The sequence below is a fragment of the Triturus cristatus genome, chromosome 10 (genome assembly GCF_964204655.1).
Source record: "Triturus cristatus chromosome 10, aTriCri1.1, whole genome shotgun sequence".
NCBI lineage: Eukaryota > Metazoa > Chordata > Amphibia > Caudata > Salamandridae > Triturus > Triturus cristatus.
In genome coordinates, this window is record NC_140593.1 from 343,802,287 (window position 1) to 343,820,723 (window position 18,437).

Sequence of the window (18,437 nt, forward strand, 5' to 3'; positions counted from 1 at the left end):
TGCTCTAGTCATCACCTCTTGCCACGAAATCATTCGATTCAGAATAAAAAAGTGTCTTAATTCTTTTAGCCCACACTTTTCCCATTTAATTAAATGATTTTTGTTCAATTGGAGCCCAAGATCGAAACATTCCCTCAAACTCAGAAATTGCATGCCGGAGGAGTCTGTTTTTTTAAAAAAACACTGAAGTCTAAAATAATATTCCCTTAAGGTCTTATATCGGGTTTTTTTGGGATATTTGGAAGTCTTTAGGAACACTTGTAAGTTGGAGCCATTTTCCTGTAACATTTTATCCAAAAAGAAGCTGTCTCGCTTAAATGTCGAACCCATCAGTCCCGCCACTATATCTAAAAAGGCGGCCTCATAATATATTTTCACAACTGGTAGGGCCAAACCGCCCTGTGAGGTAGATAGTTGTACTATTGGCAATTTAACCCTAGACATTTTTTTCCCCCATATGAAACTTCTGAACATCGTCTCTATTTCTTTAAAAAAGGAGAGCTTTATTTTTATAGGGATATTACTAAATAAAAATATGAGCAACGTAAGTGTTGTCATTTGGATAAGAGATACCCTGCCCACAATTGAGAGTGGTAATAAAAGCCACTGATCAAAAAGCTTTTTGATTTTATCTTTCATCCTGATCTAATTTAATTCAAACAGCTGGTGGTAATGAGAGTTAATGTAAATTCCTAAATACCTAATCGGATCTTTATTGGCTGTTTGTGTTCTTAAGTCCGATGGAAGATAATTTAGATCAGTATTTAAAGCAAGTATTTCTGTTTTATTAGAATTTATTTTATAACCACCAATTTGTTCAAATTCTCTAAATTCTCTTAACACACTCTCTATATTTTCTTTATCGGGCATCAGATATAAAATAATGTCGTCGGCAAACAATTTTATTTTGGACATTCGTAAAACCGGAGATCGAATAGCAGCATTGTTTCTAATCTTGATTGCTAAGGGTTCAATAAAAAAAGTAAATAGCAACGGTGAAAGAGGGCATCCCTGCCTGGTCCCTCTATTAATTTTTATCGAGCCGGCTGTTTTCATGTTAATAAAAACCTGGGCCGAGGCGTCTTGATAAATGTTGCGTAACATGTCAACAATCTGGGCTGGGAATCCAAATTGTCTTAGGGTAAAAAACAAATTGACTAAGTCGAAAGCTTTTTCCGCGTCTACCATAACAATACATGCCGGAACCAAGTTGATATTGAAATAGTCTAATGCTTGTATTAGGAATTCGGTGTTGGCTGCCATGGATCTACCGGCTATGAATCCGGTCTGGTCGCTATTAATCACCTCTTGAGCCGCAAATGTAAAACGATTGGCCCATATTTTCATTAAAATTTTATAGTCCGAATTTAAAAGACTTATGGGCCGGTAGGAATTAATGTTTTCGGGGTTCTTGTCTTTCTTCACGAATGACACGATTGTCGCCTCCTTAAATGTTGCCGATATGTGACCTCCCTCTTTAATGTTATTAAATAATAGTTTCAGAGGGGTCAGCAGTTCTTTTAAGAATAGTTTATAAAATTCGATGGGAAATCCATCTGGCCAACATGCTTTTCCCCCGGCTGTTTCTTTTACAGAAGTTGATATTTCTGCTGTTTCAATCTCTGATTCTAGTTGGGAAAACCGACTCTCAGAAAGTTTAGGAATTGCGACGTTGGAAAAATAATTAAAAATCATATCGTCGCCTGTTAAATACTCCGTTGAGTAAATACTGTGGTAGTGTTTAACAAAAATCTGTGAGATCCTTTCCCTGTCAACTTCATCTCGACCGGTCTGAGGGTCTTGTATCTTTAAAATGAATGCTGACTCCTGTTTTTTCCTTGTTGCATTTGCTAACAATTTACCTATTAACTGGTTTTCTTCATAGACCTTTTGCTGATACATTTTGGAACTACAGATCTCTTCTAAGACGAAAAAATCCCGCAAGATGGTTTTTGCCTGTTCGAATTCGTTGGGACATTTCCGATCCCGAAGAATGTTCTTTCTCGACTGCGGCCTGAAGTTGAGCTATTTTGAACGATCTTGCTTTAGCCTGGGCTGCCGTATAGGCGATAATCTGACCACGGGCCCCCCTCCCTCCCCACCCTCCCTTCCACCCCTTAGAATGTGGATACCCCAACCACGCCAACCACATTTCACCCTTCCCTTCTTTATTCATGGGTATCATGGTATTACACCCGGGTGACCCTTCTACCCCTATGACCCCCCCACCAAAACCTCAAAAACAAAAAACAAAAAAACAAAGAAAACAGATTTATGCCTATTTCAACCCCTTCCCTACTTTCCTTTATAGCGAAATGTTCTTCTTCAAATTGTTAACCCTGCGAAATTTCCTTTAATAACGCCTGAGCCTCCTCCAGATCTGAAAAAATAAAAAATGTGCCCTTTACTAGCACTCTAAGTTTGGATTGCTGAGCTATTGAGGCTTGGGCTCCATGAGATTTAAATAACTGGAGGAGTTTTACAAATTCCTTCCTTCTTCGTGCTGCTAAGGCAGTCATGTCTGCAAATATACGACATTTTGAGGTTGCGTTAATAGAAAACTGTCTCTGCTGAGTAGCTTTCATCAAAATGTTCTCCTTGATTCGATAATCAGCAAAATTCAGCAGGATTGTTCGTGGCATGGTAGAGTTCAGAAAAGGATGTGCAGGGACCCGATGGGCCCTGGTGATTGTGAGGTCCCCTTCAAATTCTGGAAGCACAGTCTGTTTAATGAATGTATTAACCCATTGTAGCGTCTGTGAATTTTCGATGCCTTCCGGAACCCCCACTATTCTTAGGTTTGATCTTCGTGAATGGCCCTCAATGTCCTCCAGTCTATTTTCCAAGTGTTTCCTCTTTTTTGTCGCTTCCTTCACCTCACACAAGACCATATTGACTTGGTCCTCCAGCACTGAGATCCGAGCTTCAGCCTCCTGAAGTTTGACAGGGAATCCAGACATTACCTCCTCGATCTTCCCCAGACGTGCATGTAAAGCCGCAATTTCCAGTTTCTGGGTCCTTTTAATTTCGCGAACTTCATCTAATATTAAATTCAGCATGTCCCTGACATCCAATTGATGGGTACTAGTAGTATCAATAGTCTGATCCGTCTGATCGGGATAGCTCTGCCTTTCAGCTGTGATAATAGTTGTCCCCCCGGTTATGGCTTCTCGCGGGGGGTTAGGCAGGGTTACGTTCTGTAATACTGACTCCTGCTCTAGAAGATCTCCTACTGCCGGTGATGTATTAAATTCATGATTTTGATAGCTAGCCTGGCTATGATCTTGATCCTTTGCGGCTTCTGGGATGACTTGATGGACAGTATCCTTATTGATTTGAGTTCTTTCTGCGTTTGGGGAACCTTGGACTGCTGGGAGAGGTACTGATTCGACTGGCCCGGTTATAGATAAATCTAGGATTGACTCTATCAAGGGTGATGGGGGGATAGTTTTTTTGAAAAATAATGGAAACTGTTTGGCCCCACTCGAGTTAGCCCTTGGGCAGTCTGAAACCATATTATCTGTATCGATCCCTGTCACCTCGGTTTCCGGAGATATGACAGGAGATTGTTCTTCTTCTGAGCTTTCCAGAGTGCTGTCAAGCCCTTGAGTGTTAATATTAATTTCTCTGATTCCTTTGGTGGCTAGTCGTGTACTTTCTTTAGCCAAGGCTCGGCGAGTTTTAGTTTTAGACCGTGCTGCTGTGTCTAGTTTTGTGGCCGTGCCTCCTTGTTTCAGTGGTTTTCCCATATCTTAAGCTCCCCTCTTTTATCTTTGTGATTAATTACCTCAGATCTTCTCAGCCCTCTGTTCTTCTTTGACCTTTCCCTCTCCCTTTCATCAAAAGAAGAAAAAAAAAAAAGAAAAAAGATTCCTCTGCTGCTTTTCCCCCTTTTTTTCCTTTTTTCTTCCTTCCCTCCTCCTCCTCTTGGCACCGGACTCCTCCACGCCGGGCCGTATTTTTCTTTCCTCCTCCTCTAAACACCAGTCTCCGCTATCCTCCCAACACTAAGCGCAGGCAGCAGCATAGGCAGCGAAATTTCCGTCCACCCCACCTTCTGGAATTCCTCTGGGGAGTTCAAAGCAGGTATTCACATTTATTTTGGAACAGTCTCACCCCCGGTACACCTACGTTGCTTCAGCATGGCATACCGTCGGGGGGGGCTTTTTAAGGTAATAGGAGGTGAGGAAAGTCAAGACGGGGGATAAAGTTGCTCAGAATCCTTCCCCTTGTACAGTTCACAGGCAAGCGAGCACGGTGCCTCCCAGCTTGTTCACCTGCTTACCGAGATGCCGGATACTGGATTTCTCCACTTCTAACCATTTCCTTCACTCTCCAGAGTCACCAGATACCAGTCTCGTCGCCTCCACGATGCCCGCGGCGTAAATGCGGAAGTTGAGACACCTGAGAGGCTCGATGTCCGCGGCGTCTCCCAATTCAGTCTCCTAATTCAGATCATCAGCATATCGGCTCGCTCACCGGACTCCTCCGCACCGAACCGTTCCATTCTTTCCTCCTTCTGGACTCCGCTATCCTCCCAACCTTCGGCACAGGCAGCAGCATAGGCAGCATAGGCGGCAAGATTTCTTGCGGCTCTCCTCCTTCCTTAGTGCGAACAGCAAAACGCCGATTCCGCCATTCCGATGGGCGGGTGAACGGAGCAGCGGTCACCTGTGGCTACACGGAGGCGTGGCCATCACACCATTTCTTCATGTGTACTTGTTTTAATAAAAGGTATTCAACCATGGATGCAAGGGGATACATTTGTCCAGTGAGGGAAAAGCACAGTAAAGAGACTTCGTGACTATTAGGAGTTAATTGTTACAAGTAATCTATGAGGCAGTAAACAGTGCTTTTGTGTCAAGATTGCTGTTCTCTGTTAATAAACTTTAATTTGACTTCTACGTTCTAGAGATAAACGTGTGAATGTAGGTTTATCAGAAGAGTTGTTCTAAATAACCTTTAATTGGGCAACATTTATTTTCCCTGCTATGGCATAAATCGTAAATGTGCAGCTAAGCAGAGTGTTCTAGGCTATTTCTTATCACTGAGGAGGGAAGGGGCCAAGACTCATAAGAGGAGAAGCCTCGAAGAGTCATGTTGCCCCTCCCCGCCTACCAATCATGGCTATAAAAAGGATATCATAGGGGTTCATTCCGATGGTGCCTGTATGGTGGCCGTCCTGCACGTGAAATTACGATGCGGTCGCATTTTGCATGTTTACCATTGCGGCAGCTGCTGCTGGCTGCAGCACCCTCCGCAATATTAAAAATGCATGTAGTGCCTTTACCTGCACTACGTGGCAGACACCGTGCAGTGTCTGCCACTCAGTGCGGGGAAATGCAGGGGGGTAACATAGGTACCGCCCCACTGCACCACTGCCTCCCCGCAACACAAGGGGGGCCCGCAACGGGCCCCCAAATCCATTTCTGCCTGTCTTTTCATGGCGGGATGACTGCTGCGAAATGCCTGGTGGAAAGGGATATTGTAATTCTACGGCGGTGCCTGCACGAGACCGCCGCAAGGATTCCCTATGTTTTGGTTCCGCAAGGCAGCCAGAAAAGGACCACCTTACGGAACAGTGGTGGGCGGTCTTTGCGACCGCCACGCTGCACTGAGTATTCCCCCCGCCATCCTACTTTGGTGGGCGGGGAATCCACGTACGATGGCGGAGGGCCAGCCACCACACAGCTGGCGGTGCCGCGCCTTCTGCCATCGTAATGACCCCCATAGTCAGTGCATCTGCATATGTTTATGCAAAGCGTTTTTACATGTCTATTTGTTTTAAGAAATGTATTTACGAAAAACCAGGATGCAAGTGATTAAACTTGTGCCCAAAGGTAAATTCACACTCAAGGGATATCTTGAGCATTGTGAGAGTTGCTTCACTGTGTAAAGTAATTCATGCAATCTGTGAGCTAGTAAAAAGTGTTTTCTCATGCTATGTTTGCTGTACTGTGGTAAAGTGCTCAGTATTCAAACTCGAATTTGACCTTTGACATGTGTTTTGTGCAAAAAGTACGTTAACTGCCATGGAGTGTGTGTGTGTGTGTGTATATATATATATATGTAAAAAAATCCTGGCTGAAATTGAGACACTGTCGGAAATTCTGAGCAAAGAGGAAGATCAAGAGCAGATAAAAGAATTTAAAACAACGATGAAGGAGAGGATAAAGAAACTAGAAATATCCATAAAGGAGAGGAAGGCTCAAAAATTTATGAGAGACAAACAAGATTACGACAGAGGCCAGATTTATACTTTTGCAAAAAAGTTTGACAGCATCAGGAGAAACAAGATGGGCAAGGCTAGTAACGCAATGCAAGAGCCTCATTCAGAGCAAAGTAGTATACAAAGTTCTGAGGTGGATACAGATCAAGATGAAGAACAACTAGTACAAGGCCAAACACCAACAGTAATTGACGAATTTGATTTTTTACGAGAAGAACGCAGGTTCAATCTGCGACCAAGGCCACAAATACAATCATCAAGACCACCAAGAGGAAGAGGCAGAGGACGAAGAGGAGGAAGGGGGCAGCTCGCAGGAAGAGGGCAACAGGGACAAGAAAAGAAGAAGAACAATTGGGACTAATCGAAGCAAGTGAAGTAACAATTGTTAATTTAGCTAATGTGACTCTCACCAATCAAGAAGAAGACATATTAAAGCTGGGACTGTCATTCTGCCCAGAAACGAATCTAGACTATGTTCAGACTCGAATTGATTTATATAAATTCATCAGACTACTAAAATTGAGGAAACATTTTTTGTCTAATCCAACGCAGAAACCAATCTGTATCAACACAGATATTTCCCAAAGAGAAGGATTACAGGTGGGAGATTTTGACCTAATGTTGGAACTTAAAGACATGGATATGGAAAATGTAGAAACAATCAATGGAAGAGCTGAGAAGACTGCACAGGAAGAAAATATTTCCATCACTCAAGAAGCGCCGACAAAATTCAGACCAGCTTCTCGCTTTGTCCCCATGATGGCCAGAGATGGGATAGATGTTTTCTGTGACATTGTGGTAAATGAATTGAAAAAACTAAGTACACAAATGAGCACAAGTGGTGGGATTAATAAATATAACACTGCAAATTACAAAAAATATGAGGCTCTAATTAAAAAATTGTCAGAAAATGACAACTGTATTGTGAGAAATGCAGATAAGGGGGGCAATATAGTCCTCTGGGATAAACAAAAGTATTTAATAGAAGCCTACAAACAACTTAACAACAAAAAGTGTTATACAAAAGTAGTAGAAAGAGATTTAGTAGAGAGTAACAACAGCTACAACAATAAGTTGAAAATTTGGTTTGAACAAGGTCTACTAAACCATGATGAATACAAATTTCTTTTAATTGAACATCCAATTACACCAGTTTTTTATTTAATCCCAAAAATTCACAAAAATATTGTAGACCCCCCAGGGCGTCCGATCATCTCAGCCATAGGGAGCTCACTAGAGAATACATCTAAATATGTTGATACTTTTCTTAACCCTTTGGCGCAATCTTTACCTTCCTACATTCAGGATACCGGAGATTTTTTGAGAGGGATCTATGATATACCCTGGGAAGACGAATATTTGCTTATAACCATTGATGTGGCAACACTGTATACCAGTATTCGCCACAAAGACGGCTTGATGGCTATCAGGCACTTTTTGAGCACGCGACCTATAACTTTGTGGTCGCATACTCAAATGATTCTTAGTATGGTTGACAAGTGCTTGAATAGTAATTATTTTCTCTTCAATGAGGAACTCTTCCAACAGACCTGTGGCACGGCAATGGGCACCTGCTTCGCCCCCAGCTATGCGAATTTGCATATGGGCTGGTGGGAGGAGCAGGTGGTCAGGGAATAATATAACAAAGAGTGGGAAGAGAACATCATGCATTGGAGCAGATATATCGATGATTTATTTGTAGTGTGGAAGGGTACTGAAAATCAAGCAAGATCCTTCATTAACAAGCTCCAAACAAATGACCTCAATTTGAGTTTTACAAGTGAAATTAGTCAGACTAGTGTTAACTTTTTGGATGTAACAGTGTTTATAGAAGATGGTAAAATTCAAACCAAGCTTTACAGGAAACCCACATTCAGTAATACAATCCTACATGCTACAAGCTTCCACCCGGTAAACTTAAAAAGGAGCATCCCCTATGGGGAATGCTTAAGAACCAGACGAAACTGTAGCAGTGAGAAAGAACTAAAAAAAGAAATGAAAACCTTAGAAAAAAGGTTTAAAGATAGGGGGTATCCTAACAGTTGGGTTGAAGATGCAATACGCAGAGCCAATGTAAAGAAAAGAGAAGAGATTTTGTTTAGCAACAAGAAAGCTAAGCAAAAAGATGGAAAAGAAATAAATAAGGAGTGTAGATTTATAACGACCTACAGCATTCAGCATGACAAATTAAGGAACATCTGTAATAAACACTGGCATTTAATAAAAAATGACCCAATTTTGGGTAAGGCTGTAACACGGAGACCCCTAATTACATTCCGCAAAGTGAAGTCTTTCAAACAAGCCCTGGTAAAAAATACCCTAAGCAAGCCACCACAAAAAACCACTTGGCTTACAAGACGCAAGGGATTTATCAAATGCCCCAAATGCAAAGCCTGTACGCATGGCGTAAATACGGATAGGTACAAACCAGGCTTCAGCAAACATTCAAAGAAAATCAGAGGCAAATACTCTTGCAAAACGGATTTTGCTGTCTACGTGCTCCAGTGCCCTTGTGGCCTGCAGTACGTGGGCAGCACAATCCTAGAGGTACATAAAAGAATTTTACAACATCTCAGGGCAATAAAGAACGGCGATCGGACATATCCTGCCGCCAGACATTTTGAAAAATTTCATAAAAAAGATGTCAAAGGTTTATCTTACTTTGTAATTGATGCGGTACCAAAAAATACAAGAGGAGGGAACCGTGAAAGAGCGTTGAGAAAATTGGAGTCAAGGTATATTGTTGAACTAAACTGTAAACAACCTGATGGACTGAACATAGAAGAAGATTTGTACACCCATTTAGTCTGAAAATGTGTCATTTTATCATTACTAGTTTTAAATGTTGGATAATAGGTTTTATGATAATTCATGACATGTAGTAGAAATGCGATTGAATCTAGGACGGTGGTAGGCCCACTGGGGCAGAAATGAAAAGCAGCGATAATTGACAATAATGTGCTTACGTGAGCCCACTGGGGCAATACTCGCAATAACTGCATTTTAGAAGAATTTTATAATATTTAATATTTATAAATATTTATAAGTGATTCTCATTGTACATATATTGATTTTACACATGTTTGATCATTATTAAGTGAATTTTCAACAAATACGAGTTTTGTCAACTATCGCGTGCCACCTTCCTATTTAAGAAATCAAAAAAACTACAAGTCTGTTTTCTAATGCACTTTATTTGTAGTTCTGTTTAATCACGTGGTAGATAATGTTAAAATGGCCGCTCGCTTTGATTTTACTTGTCAGTGAACAAGAGTGCTTTGCACTCGAAACGCGTTTGGCAGAGTGGCTGAATAAAGAATTTTGAAGGAGCACACACGGCTTCGTTTTTCCTCCTGAGGATTTAGAAGGAATTGCAGTAATATATATATATATATATATATATAGATATATTTTTTTTCCAATAATATTCTATTGTATTTTTGCATTACTGTAAAAGAATAAATTAAATAGTACATGCTATTTCCATTTGTTGATATTCTATGTTTAATTACAGGCCTGTCGCCGGTTTCGTGACGGCAAAACATGTAAGGAGAACTGTCCACCGCTGCAGTTGTATAACCCTAATACATATCAAATGGATGTGAACCCAGATGGAAAATATAGTTTTGGAGCCACTTGTTTAACAAAATGTCCACGTAAGTTAATGGCCATCCACATATATTTCTGATAAAACGGTGCTCAAAGCAACATGATTGTGAGTATGCGATTGGTCGGGCAGGGCCTGATGTAGAGTTGGATGGTAGCGTAAAATTCTGCAATACGTGGAGAAACAGATACATTCTTCGAGGGAGAAATCTTGTCGTGGAGATATTCTAATATCTCTAATGTAATGTAAAGTAATGTAAATTACTGGCTGAATTGGAATTACAAATAACAAAGTAAAACCGCACACCCAAATGTTCCTACTTTGGACAATTCACCTGAAAACATATAGGAAAATGTGCAGGCAGAAAATGGAAAATAAAGAGGAATTATCATGGGAATTGAATTACGAGTGGAAAAAAATCCCACAGTAATTCCCAAGATAACTAGTTTCAGGTGGGGTTTTTGGGGTGTTACACCCCCCTAATAAATGTATTATGTAGTAAATAGTTGGGAACAGGTGCTTTCAGTAGGTATGAAGAGGTGTTAGTGGAATTTCACCTGAGGTTTTTAAATGCACACACAAACTAAAATACACTGGCACACACACACTCTCTCCTCTACTTCTTGAAGTTCTTAAAAATGCAGGTAATTTTACAAAATATTTTGTTTTAAGTACCACTAACAATCCTCACTGCTCTCCCTTTTCACAGCCCTTAAGCCCCTCTCATGTCCTGCTTCTCAGATAAGGTATGTTAACAAGATATGTCAGCGTGATTTTTGGAAAATCTGAAGCTCAAAGGGCCTAGCCTTACTGGCCAAGCCACGCCCCTGAAGATGACCTTGAATACCACAGCATTCCTGCACGCCCACGGTATCCGTAATCCTTGGTGCTGGAAAGCCCTTTAGTATTCCAGGGTCATTTGAAATAAGTGCTGATGGCAGGGGTGCACACAGCTGTCCACAGTGAGTGCTCAGCACCTTGGGACAAACCGTCTTAGAAACAAGAACGTGATAAACAAACCCAGAATAGAAACGTTTATTTTTAAATGCATTGCTTTAGAAGAGCAGATACAGTCCTGTACTGAGTAACTGCACTTTTTTAATTTGAGAGGGAGAGTACCTGCACTTTTCAGGAACAAATTAGTGCTTCTTTATAGTGAGTACCTGCACTGCTATATTTCCATTTAAAGTGCTACTTTGAAGCATGTTTATCAGTAACCTCACCTCACTTTCGAACAATATGAATTTGAGGTATTGCGTTATTTTGCAGAAAGTACAAGTGATGCAGGAAACAGCCCACTGTGTTTTGCAGTTTTGTCGGAGAAGCTGTCTCTTAGAAACAGAAGTACAATCCCATGTTTGAGAGAATAGTGAACAAATAGAATTTGTGGAAATAGTACCTCCCGGCCTCACCGCGAACACCTTCAACATTAATCTGTTTAATAACTCACCTGTAATTAATTTGAACTAAAATTTGTGGCTGATTCGAAAAAATGTTGATGTGACTTACTCTTATAGTACTTCTGCACGTGTGGCATTCACCTCCGATTCAGGATTAAGTCAGGAACTCTACAGGAGTAAGTCACTCTTAAACATAGCAAAACCTTTGTGAATCATGCCCAATATGTTTTAGTTGACATGCTATCCTGTGCAACGACTTGTAGTAGATTACATTAAGAAAAACAAGCACTAGAAATGCCAATACATCCACCTTTACTGCGCGATTCATGTAAATACTGGCATTCACAAACACTGTTTACGTCTCTTGCACGCACAAATGCTGTTTATCGCATTAAAGCCAGCCCTATTGGCTTTAACAGTGCTGAAAAAAGTGGCAAGAATGCAGCAGAAGATACAGAATCGAATGAAGCAAAACGTGTGATGCTTGAGGGTCCTTTCCTGGTGTAAAATAAGGCTTTCGAGCATGCCACTGGGAGCACTTGCTAAAAGATGGAGTGAAACACCAAACACCAATAGCACGAGGTGAGAGAGCGAAACTCCTCTGAATGCAGCCAAAGCCCACTCTATTTATGTTTTTACAGATTTTGTAGACATCTGCGCTGTCACGCCACACAGAACAAGAAATGGCAAAGTCAGTAGGCTTCGTCTTGTCAACCGTTTGCTTCACTAGTGCTTTTTGACGATAGCAGTCTGGGGCACATCTCAGAGGTGTGGACAACCAATAATGGACTTATATGAATTCAGACAGAATAGGGTGGGTGTTATAACCTGTTGTGTTGTGTGCATCTTCCTTATTCCTTATTTACCTGAGATCCTACCATCATATTTGATCCTGTAACCTGCCTAATAAATATACAACCTGTTCTACGTTACCTGGCTACCTGATTGATGCTTCATTATTACAGTGGGTCACTGCTTTCTAGACCATTTAACTTGGGAAATGTGTGTCACTCTTCTTGTCTCGGGGTTTCAAATATGTCTTTCCTCCCGTTGCTATGATTCTAAAGGTAGTGGTAAAAAATAAGAGGACAGAATTTGTTCCATTGATCCTGAGGCCCTTATGGAGCATTTGGTTCTTCTTTTCAGGTATTTCACCAGGAACTCGGTTTCTCTTCTAGATATATGTCCATCTGACATGCAATATTGCACTGCACAAGACGATCCTCCAATGAGTTCATCTCCTTGGACTCTGAATCAAAAGGGTAGGTCTCCCGAGACAGCATCTATAGAGAACAGCATGAAAGGCTTTTGGGCAATGAAATTATCAACCCATTCGCAGATCTTGCACTCATCGTTGGAATTCTTTCCTTGACTGGGGCAATCAGTCCCATACCCGGTTAACCCTATGGTTAGTTGGAGGCACTATAATCTTTGGATACCTGGTTAATGAAGGACTTTCTGATTTTGAGTCCTCCACTGAAAGTGATTGTCCTAGATTAGGACTGATCTTCCGTGTTGAGAGGTTTGACTTCACGATTTGAGTCTCTCGAAGCTCTCTAAAATAATCTGTTGACATAAAAGGTTTGATATTCGGTTGTAAAAACTCAGATTGCTAATTTGGCAATTTGTTCTACCGTATATTTTGTAAAAATTGCCAAAAGCATTACTTTTGACTCTAGTCCTTCTTTTCTTACTAAGATTTTGTCTAACTTGTAGTTGGATCAGGAAATGTCCCTTTTATGATGTAGCGTGTCCTAGGGCTTACTCAGCGATCTAGAGTTGAGGAACTTTGCAGCAGACGGGTGGCTGTCTCTTTAAACGTTTGCAGAGAAACAATTTGGGTCTCCTCTTCAACCCTTGCTAACAACTATAGGCTGCATCAGCAGCTAGTACAGAGGTTGCTGTTTCTCTTGTTGGTGTCTCATTAACAGCTTACAGAATTTGTATGCAGCATTATAAGAATGACCCGTGTGTCTTAAAATATAGAGTGTGCCTGAGTCTTTGCCTGTTGTCACCAGTAATTGCTAAATGGATTTGGTACAAACTGAAGTAAAGTGATGGGAAGAATGATGAGTGTGTAATGCCTAGAGTTATAAGCAATAACCCTTATTACAGCAAATCCTCTCTTCCAACACCTCTTTCAATGCGCACCTCTTTTAGTTCCCAGCAATTGCATTACAAACTTATAAAAAAGATATAAGAACCATAGGGGGACTTTTCCCCCCTATAAGGCATCAAATGGGAATAGGCCTAAAGGAGGTAGGGATGGTAGACATCTTTATGATTTCAGTTTTGGAACAAAGAGAGGATATGTGTGGTGTATTTTACACCTCAAGAAGTAAGCGATGTGGCGTTGAACAGCAGATTCAGCATAAAGATGGTCAGTATGTAAATTAGACCATAGTTCGGAGATCATTTTCTGACTTCTTGTATCATTGTTCATTTAAAAAAAATGTTTGGCCTTTGCTGGAAAATAAGAGACAATTACAGCATATCTATTTATAATTGTGCGTGTTGTAAAATAGTTAGTTTGTGTACTTTGTTTTTGTTGTCAAGTCAATAAACTGAAGTCCCCAAAAATTGCCAACCTATGAGCTTAAGAAAACATGTTTGTGAACTATCACATAATTTCTTATCTTTCCAGACAATTATGTTGTAACGGATCATGGCTCCTGTGTCCGCACTTGCGATGATAAATCCTATGAGGTAGAAGAAAATGGCGTAAGAAAATGCAAAAAATGTGATGGGCCATGCAGCAAAGGTAAACATTTAGACACAAATAGATGTCATTTGTCAAAAACATAATCCTACACTGGCAGCCAAGTTCTCATCAACACTGATAACCATGATGATTCTTTTGAAACATGGCATGATGGATTTAATTTACAGGAGCCTGCTGATGCTCCAAGCAATCCTAAAACAGCATTTTGTCAATATATTTAAGGGGCTGATTTAGACTTCAGAGTATGGTCCATACACTGTTGCCCTCAAGGGGTAACCACACTCCGAATTTAGAGATGTAAACTGCCCCAGCGAACATTTCTTACATTTGCAGAAACCTACCAACAAGGTGGCTACTGTCAGTGTATTAAACGCTTTGACGGATAGCACCGCCATTACGATGTTACCATCCTTAAAATGTTTAAAATGTTTTATTGTTAAAAAAAAAAAAAAGAAATTCCAAACCATGATTTTGCTTTTGAAAATAGAAAGACTAATAACTCTCACACCATGGGAGCTCTCTCCAACTCTCGCACCATGGGAGCTCTCTCCACCTCTCACACCATGGGAGCTCTCTCCACCTCTCACACCATGGGAGCTCTCTCCAACTCTCACACCATAGGAGCTCTCTCCAACTCTCACACCGTGGGAGCTCTCTCCAACTCTCGCACCATGGGAGCTCTCTCCACCTCTCACACCATGGGAGCTCTCTCCACCTCTCACACCATGGGAGCTCTCTCCAACTCTCACACCATGGGAGCTCTCTCCAACTCTCACACCATGGGAGCTCTCTCCAACTCTCACACCATGGGAGCTCTCTCCCATGGTGTAGGGGTCATTTTGCAGTTTCCATTGCCCCTTACAGCCAGGTTTTATCTGACAGTGACGGGCAGTGAAAACTGGTCTTTAACCGCCCAGGGGTGTAACACAGGCCCCCGCAGCCCCCACGGTGCGGGGGGCCCCCTCGGCACTGCACTCTGGCCAGATAGCTCCTGATTGAGCCTGGAGGGGGCCTTTCTTCGTACTGTGCAGGGAGGCCCCCTCAGTTTTATTTACACCAGTGTAACCGCCCACTCTAAATAGGGCAGATGGTCAAATGGCTAAATCTCTGACGTTCCTCACTCCATCGGAGGAGTATCTCAGCATCGTAGACAGAGTAGTGCCCGCCCCAGGCATACTGAAGGTTCAACCATAATCGAACTTTAACTCAATTATGCAATTGGGAGTGACATCATGTGAACTTCTACCAAGATCAAATTACAGCAAGTAACCCTCTTAAAAAAAAAGAGGGCCCTGGACATAACGATACAAAGGCAGGGAAACAGGGGTACAGAGACCATAATACAAGCAAAAAATAACCTGCCCAGTTAAATGATTATAAGCAGAATATCTTGCCACAACAGGTGAGCGCAATCTAGGATTGGACTACAAGGACAATGATTTTTCACCAATATAATCATTTTGGAATCTAGTGATCCACTATGTAATACTGAATCTATGTCATCTGTACGTTTGTCTGATAATTGTATATAATTGTATATAATTGTATGGGATAAGGGTTCCTGACTTTGGTCCTTCTTATCCTTTAAATATTTTTTTCTGATTTTATTGAGTTTTGTTGTATGCTTACGGATGAGTGGTATTTGTGGCCTGAATGTTATATATGCTGTTTGATTGATAGCATGGTTGTCTTTTGGGGGGTGGTGTTTAAATCTTTCCAGGGCGATTGGGCATCTTTAGTAGTAATTGTTGTGTTTGATCCTAAGGGACATTTTTATATTTAAGTTTTGTGCTTAGTTTGAATGTTCTATATCAAATATATAATATTTTGAATACAAATTATGTTTATCTGTTTATGTAAAAGTATCTGAGATTTGTTTTTGCATGTGTTGAATCACTCAGCTCTATTGCGACTTTATAGTGTTTGAAAATTGTTGTAAGATATTCCACTAATAATCATTTAACTAAGCAGGTTGTGGTTTGCTTGTATTATGATCACAGCAAGTGACATCACAGGGATGGAAGGAAAATTACTAATAAAAACATATTATTGTAGCAAGGACAAATTAAAAACCCCAAACGGATAAATAATCCCTCAAATTTTACTAAAACTGCTACTATATATGTTGTAGATACCTGAGAATACACTTGCATATATGCTACAGAGAAACAACAGCTCCTCCTATTGGTTTCTTAGTTTACATGGTGTAATGCCCTTGATCTGCTGATGGGCCTTCAAAGAGGTGTGCAGTGGCCTGTTACCTGAACATACATACCACGTTTCACAGCTCATGACCTGAGACTCTGCCACTGTCTCCTCTGGTAACCACTGCCAATCATCATCAGGAAGCAGAGACAAAGTGTAGTCTTACCTTGTGTGTGGCAAGACTCAGGTGTCTTGTTATATTAATTACAGGGCTGTAATTCAGGCAGATGTTAATGTAGGAATATAGAGTTCAGCACTTTCTTTAAGTAAGAGGTTGACTGTGTGATTTGGCAAATATCACACAAAGCCGCTTATTTATGACAGACCCTGGCAGATGCTATCACTTGTTATGCATCAGCAGCAATTTAGCATGAACTAATTACTACATATCTCCTAATGTAATTAGCAAGGGCATGTCCCTTATTGTGTTTCGATGGAAAAATTTAGTTCAAGAGAGCTAAATTAACAATTGCCTTGTTTACAAAAAGTAGGAAGCTATGGTTAATCTCTAAAGTTGAGTGGGACAGAGATGAGCATCAATTTATTAAAGTGAAGTAGCTGGGCCAAGAAAGAATTTCGAAGCAGAACTTTGCATCTGTGTATGACTTCGGGTACTGCAGTTAATCACACACACTGGCATTGGCATGCAATATGGCAAATCGCCAACTGCTAATATAAAAGAGAGAACTGGTGCCTACTGTGCATTTTTTCGGCCCATCATTGCATAAGTCATTCAAAATGACATTCTAGGGGCCAGGTGTATGAAGCATTTTTGCAGTTTCAAACGAGCCGAATTGCAGAATCTAGCTGTTTGCGAATGTAAAAAGGCTTACTGTTATGTACAAATCACAAATTTGGGTTTGTGACCCAATACCGATTCTGTACTTGGAAGGGGCATGTTTAGGGCATCCCTTCCCAATACTGAATCGCAAGAGTATATATTAATGTTTTGCGACCAAATTTCATTAGCAAAACATTACAATTCCACTACCTCCTCAAAGGAGGTGGTAAGCCATTCTCAAACGGAAAGGGGTGTCCAAGAGACCACTTCCCTTGTTAAATGTTGAAAAAAATATTTTTTAAGAAAGACCACTGCCTACTCTTAAAAAATGTTAAAATACATTTTAATTTTGTTCTAGATGCATCCTGATTTTCTTCAAGGAAAATGGGTTGCATTTAAAAAGAAAAATAGCTTTATTTAAAATCAATGACAGACATGGTGGTCTGCTGACCTCAGCAGGCCAACATTCCTGTGATTGCTGGGATTCCTAGTGGGTTGAGTTTTGTGATTATGTTAATATATATGGGGCATGCTGAAGTGTGACCCACTAGGATTTTGTTTTTGCGAACCAACTTGTTAATACGTAGGTCAGGTTGTAAAATAAAAGACTGGTTGCAAATTGCGACCAGTATTTTTCCTCTAGTGCTACGTACATTTTGCCCTTAATTACTCACTTTTGCATGCTGCATGCCCCAACATATTCACAGTTTTCAGCCTAATTTATATCTGAAAGCAAACTACAACTTTCATGCAGCGCGTGCTAGGGTTTGGAAGCCCATAGTAGTTTATTAGGAGTATAAAAGATGCAAAATTCCTAATGATTCATCCAACCCTTGAAACTGTGCAGTGGCTCTGCACATGTTGCTTGCACTCCACTACATCCTACCAACAGTCCTACATTCTACTTACAGTTACGCTACTCGTTTTAAAGACAGACTGGATGTTCACCTTTTAATTAATCTGCCTTGTGCCTCACCTTGTATTCTCAAGTGCTTCTGTTTGTACCACTCACTCTCTTATTCTTATTCATAAGGACAACTGAGACTGCAGGCCCAGCAGATAAAGTCCTCTCATGTATGTGGCGTGGTCCTAGGTTTTTTGTAGCCAGGCGGTGCCGACATTAATGAGTAGTCTGAATGTTAAGTGATATAATCAGCCATAGCATTGCTCTGGTTTCTGTGCTTACGTCGACAGTACAATTTTAGAATGAATCTCACGTTCACATGCAGAGGATGTCCGAGATGCACTCCATGCATAAGCAGTGGCGGCTGGCATCAGCAGGGAGGAAGGGTGGTGGCACGTGCTTGTAAAATATTATAAAAAATAAATAAAACTTAGCTAACGCGACATCCTTGCTACGGACCGCTTCTTCATCCAGGAAATGGAACCAGATGCTGTAACTCCATTGCCTGTGAGCAGCGCCCTGATTGGAGGGTGCGGCCTCACTCGGTGCTCCACAGCACAGTAGAGGCCTGCACTTATTCTCTGCCCAG

The 18,437-nt window shown here is 41.0% G+C and overlaps 1 protein-coding gene across 1 annotated transcript in view; it reads left to right on the forward strand.

Annotated features, from left to right (window-relative positions):
• Positions 1-18,437, forward strand: part of EGFR (epidermal growth factor receptor) — a 569,017-nt gene that overhangs the window by 401,851 nt on the left and 148,729 nt on the right. Inside the window, exons 7-8 of the mRNA XM_085631553.1 lie at positions 9,744-9,885; positions 13,881-13,997. Of these exons, the coding sequence (XP_085487679.1) occupies positions 9,744-9,885; positions 13,881-13,997 (259 nt within the window). The remainder of the gene's footprint in view (positions 1-9,743; positions 9,886-13,880; positions 13,998-18,437) is intronic.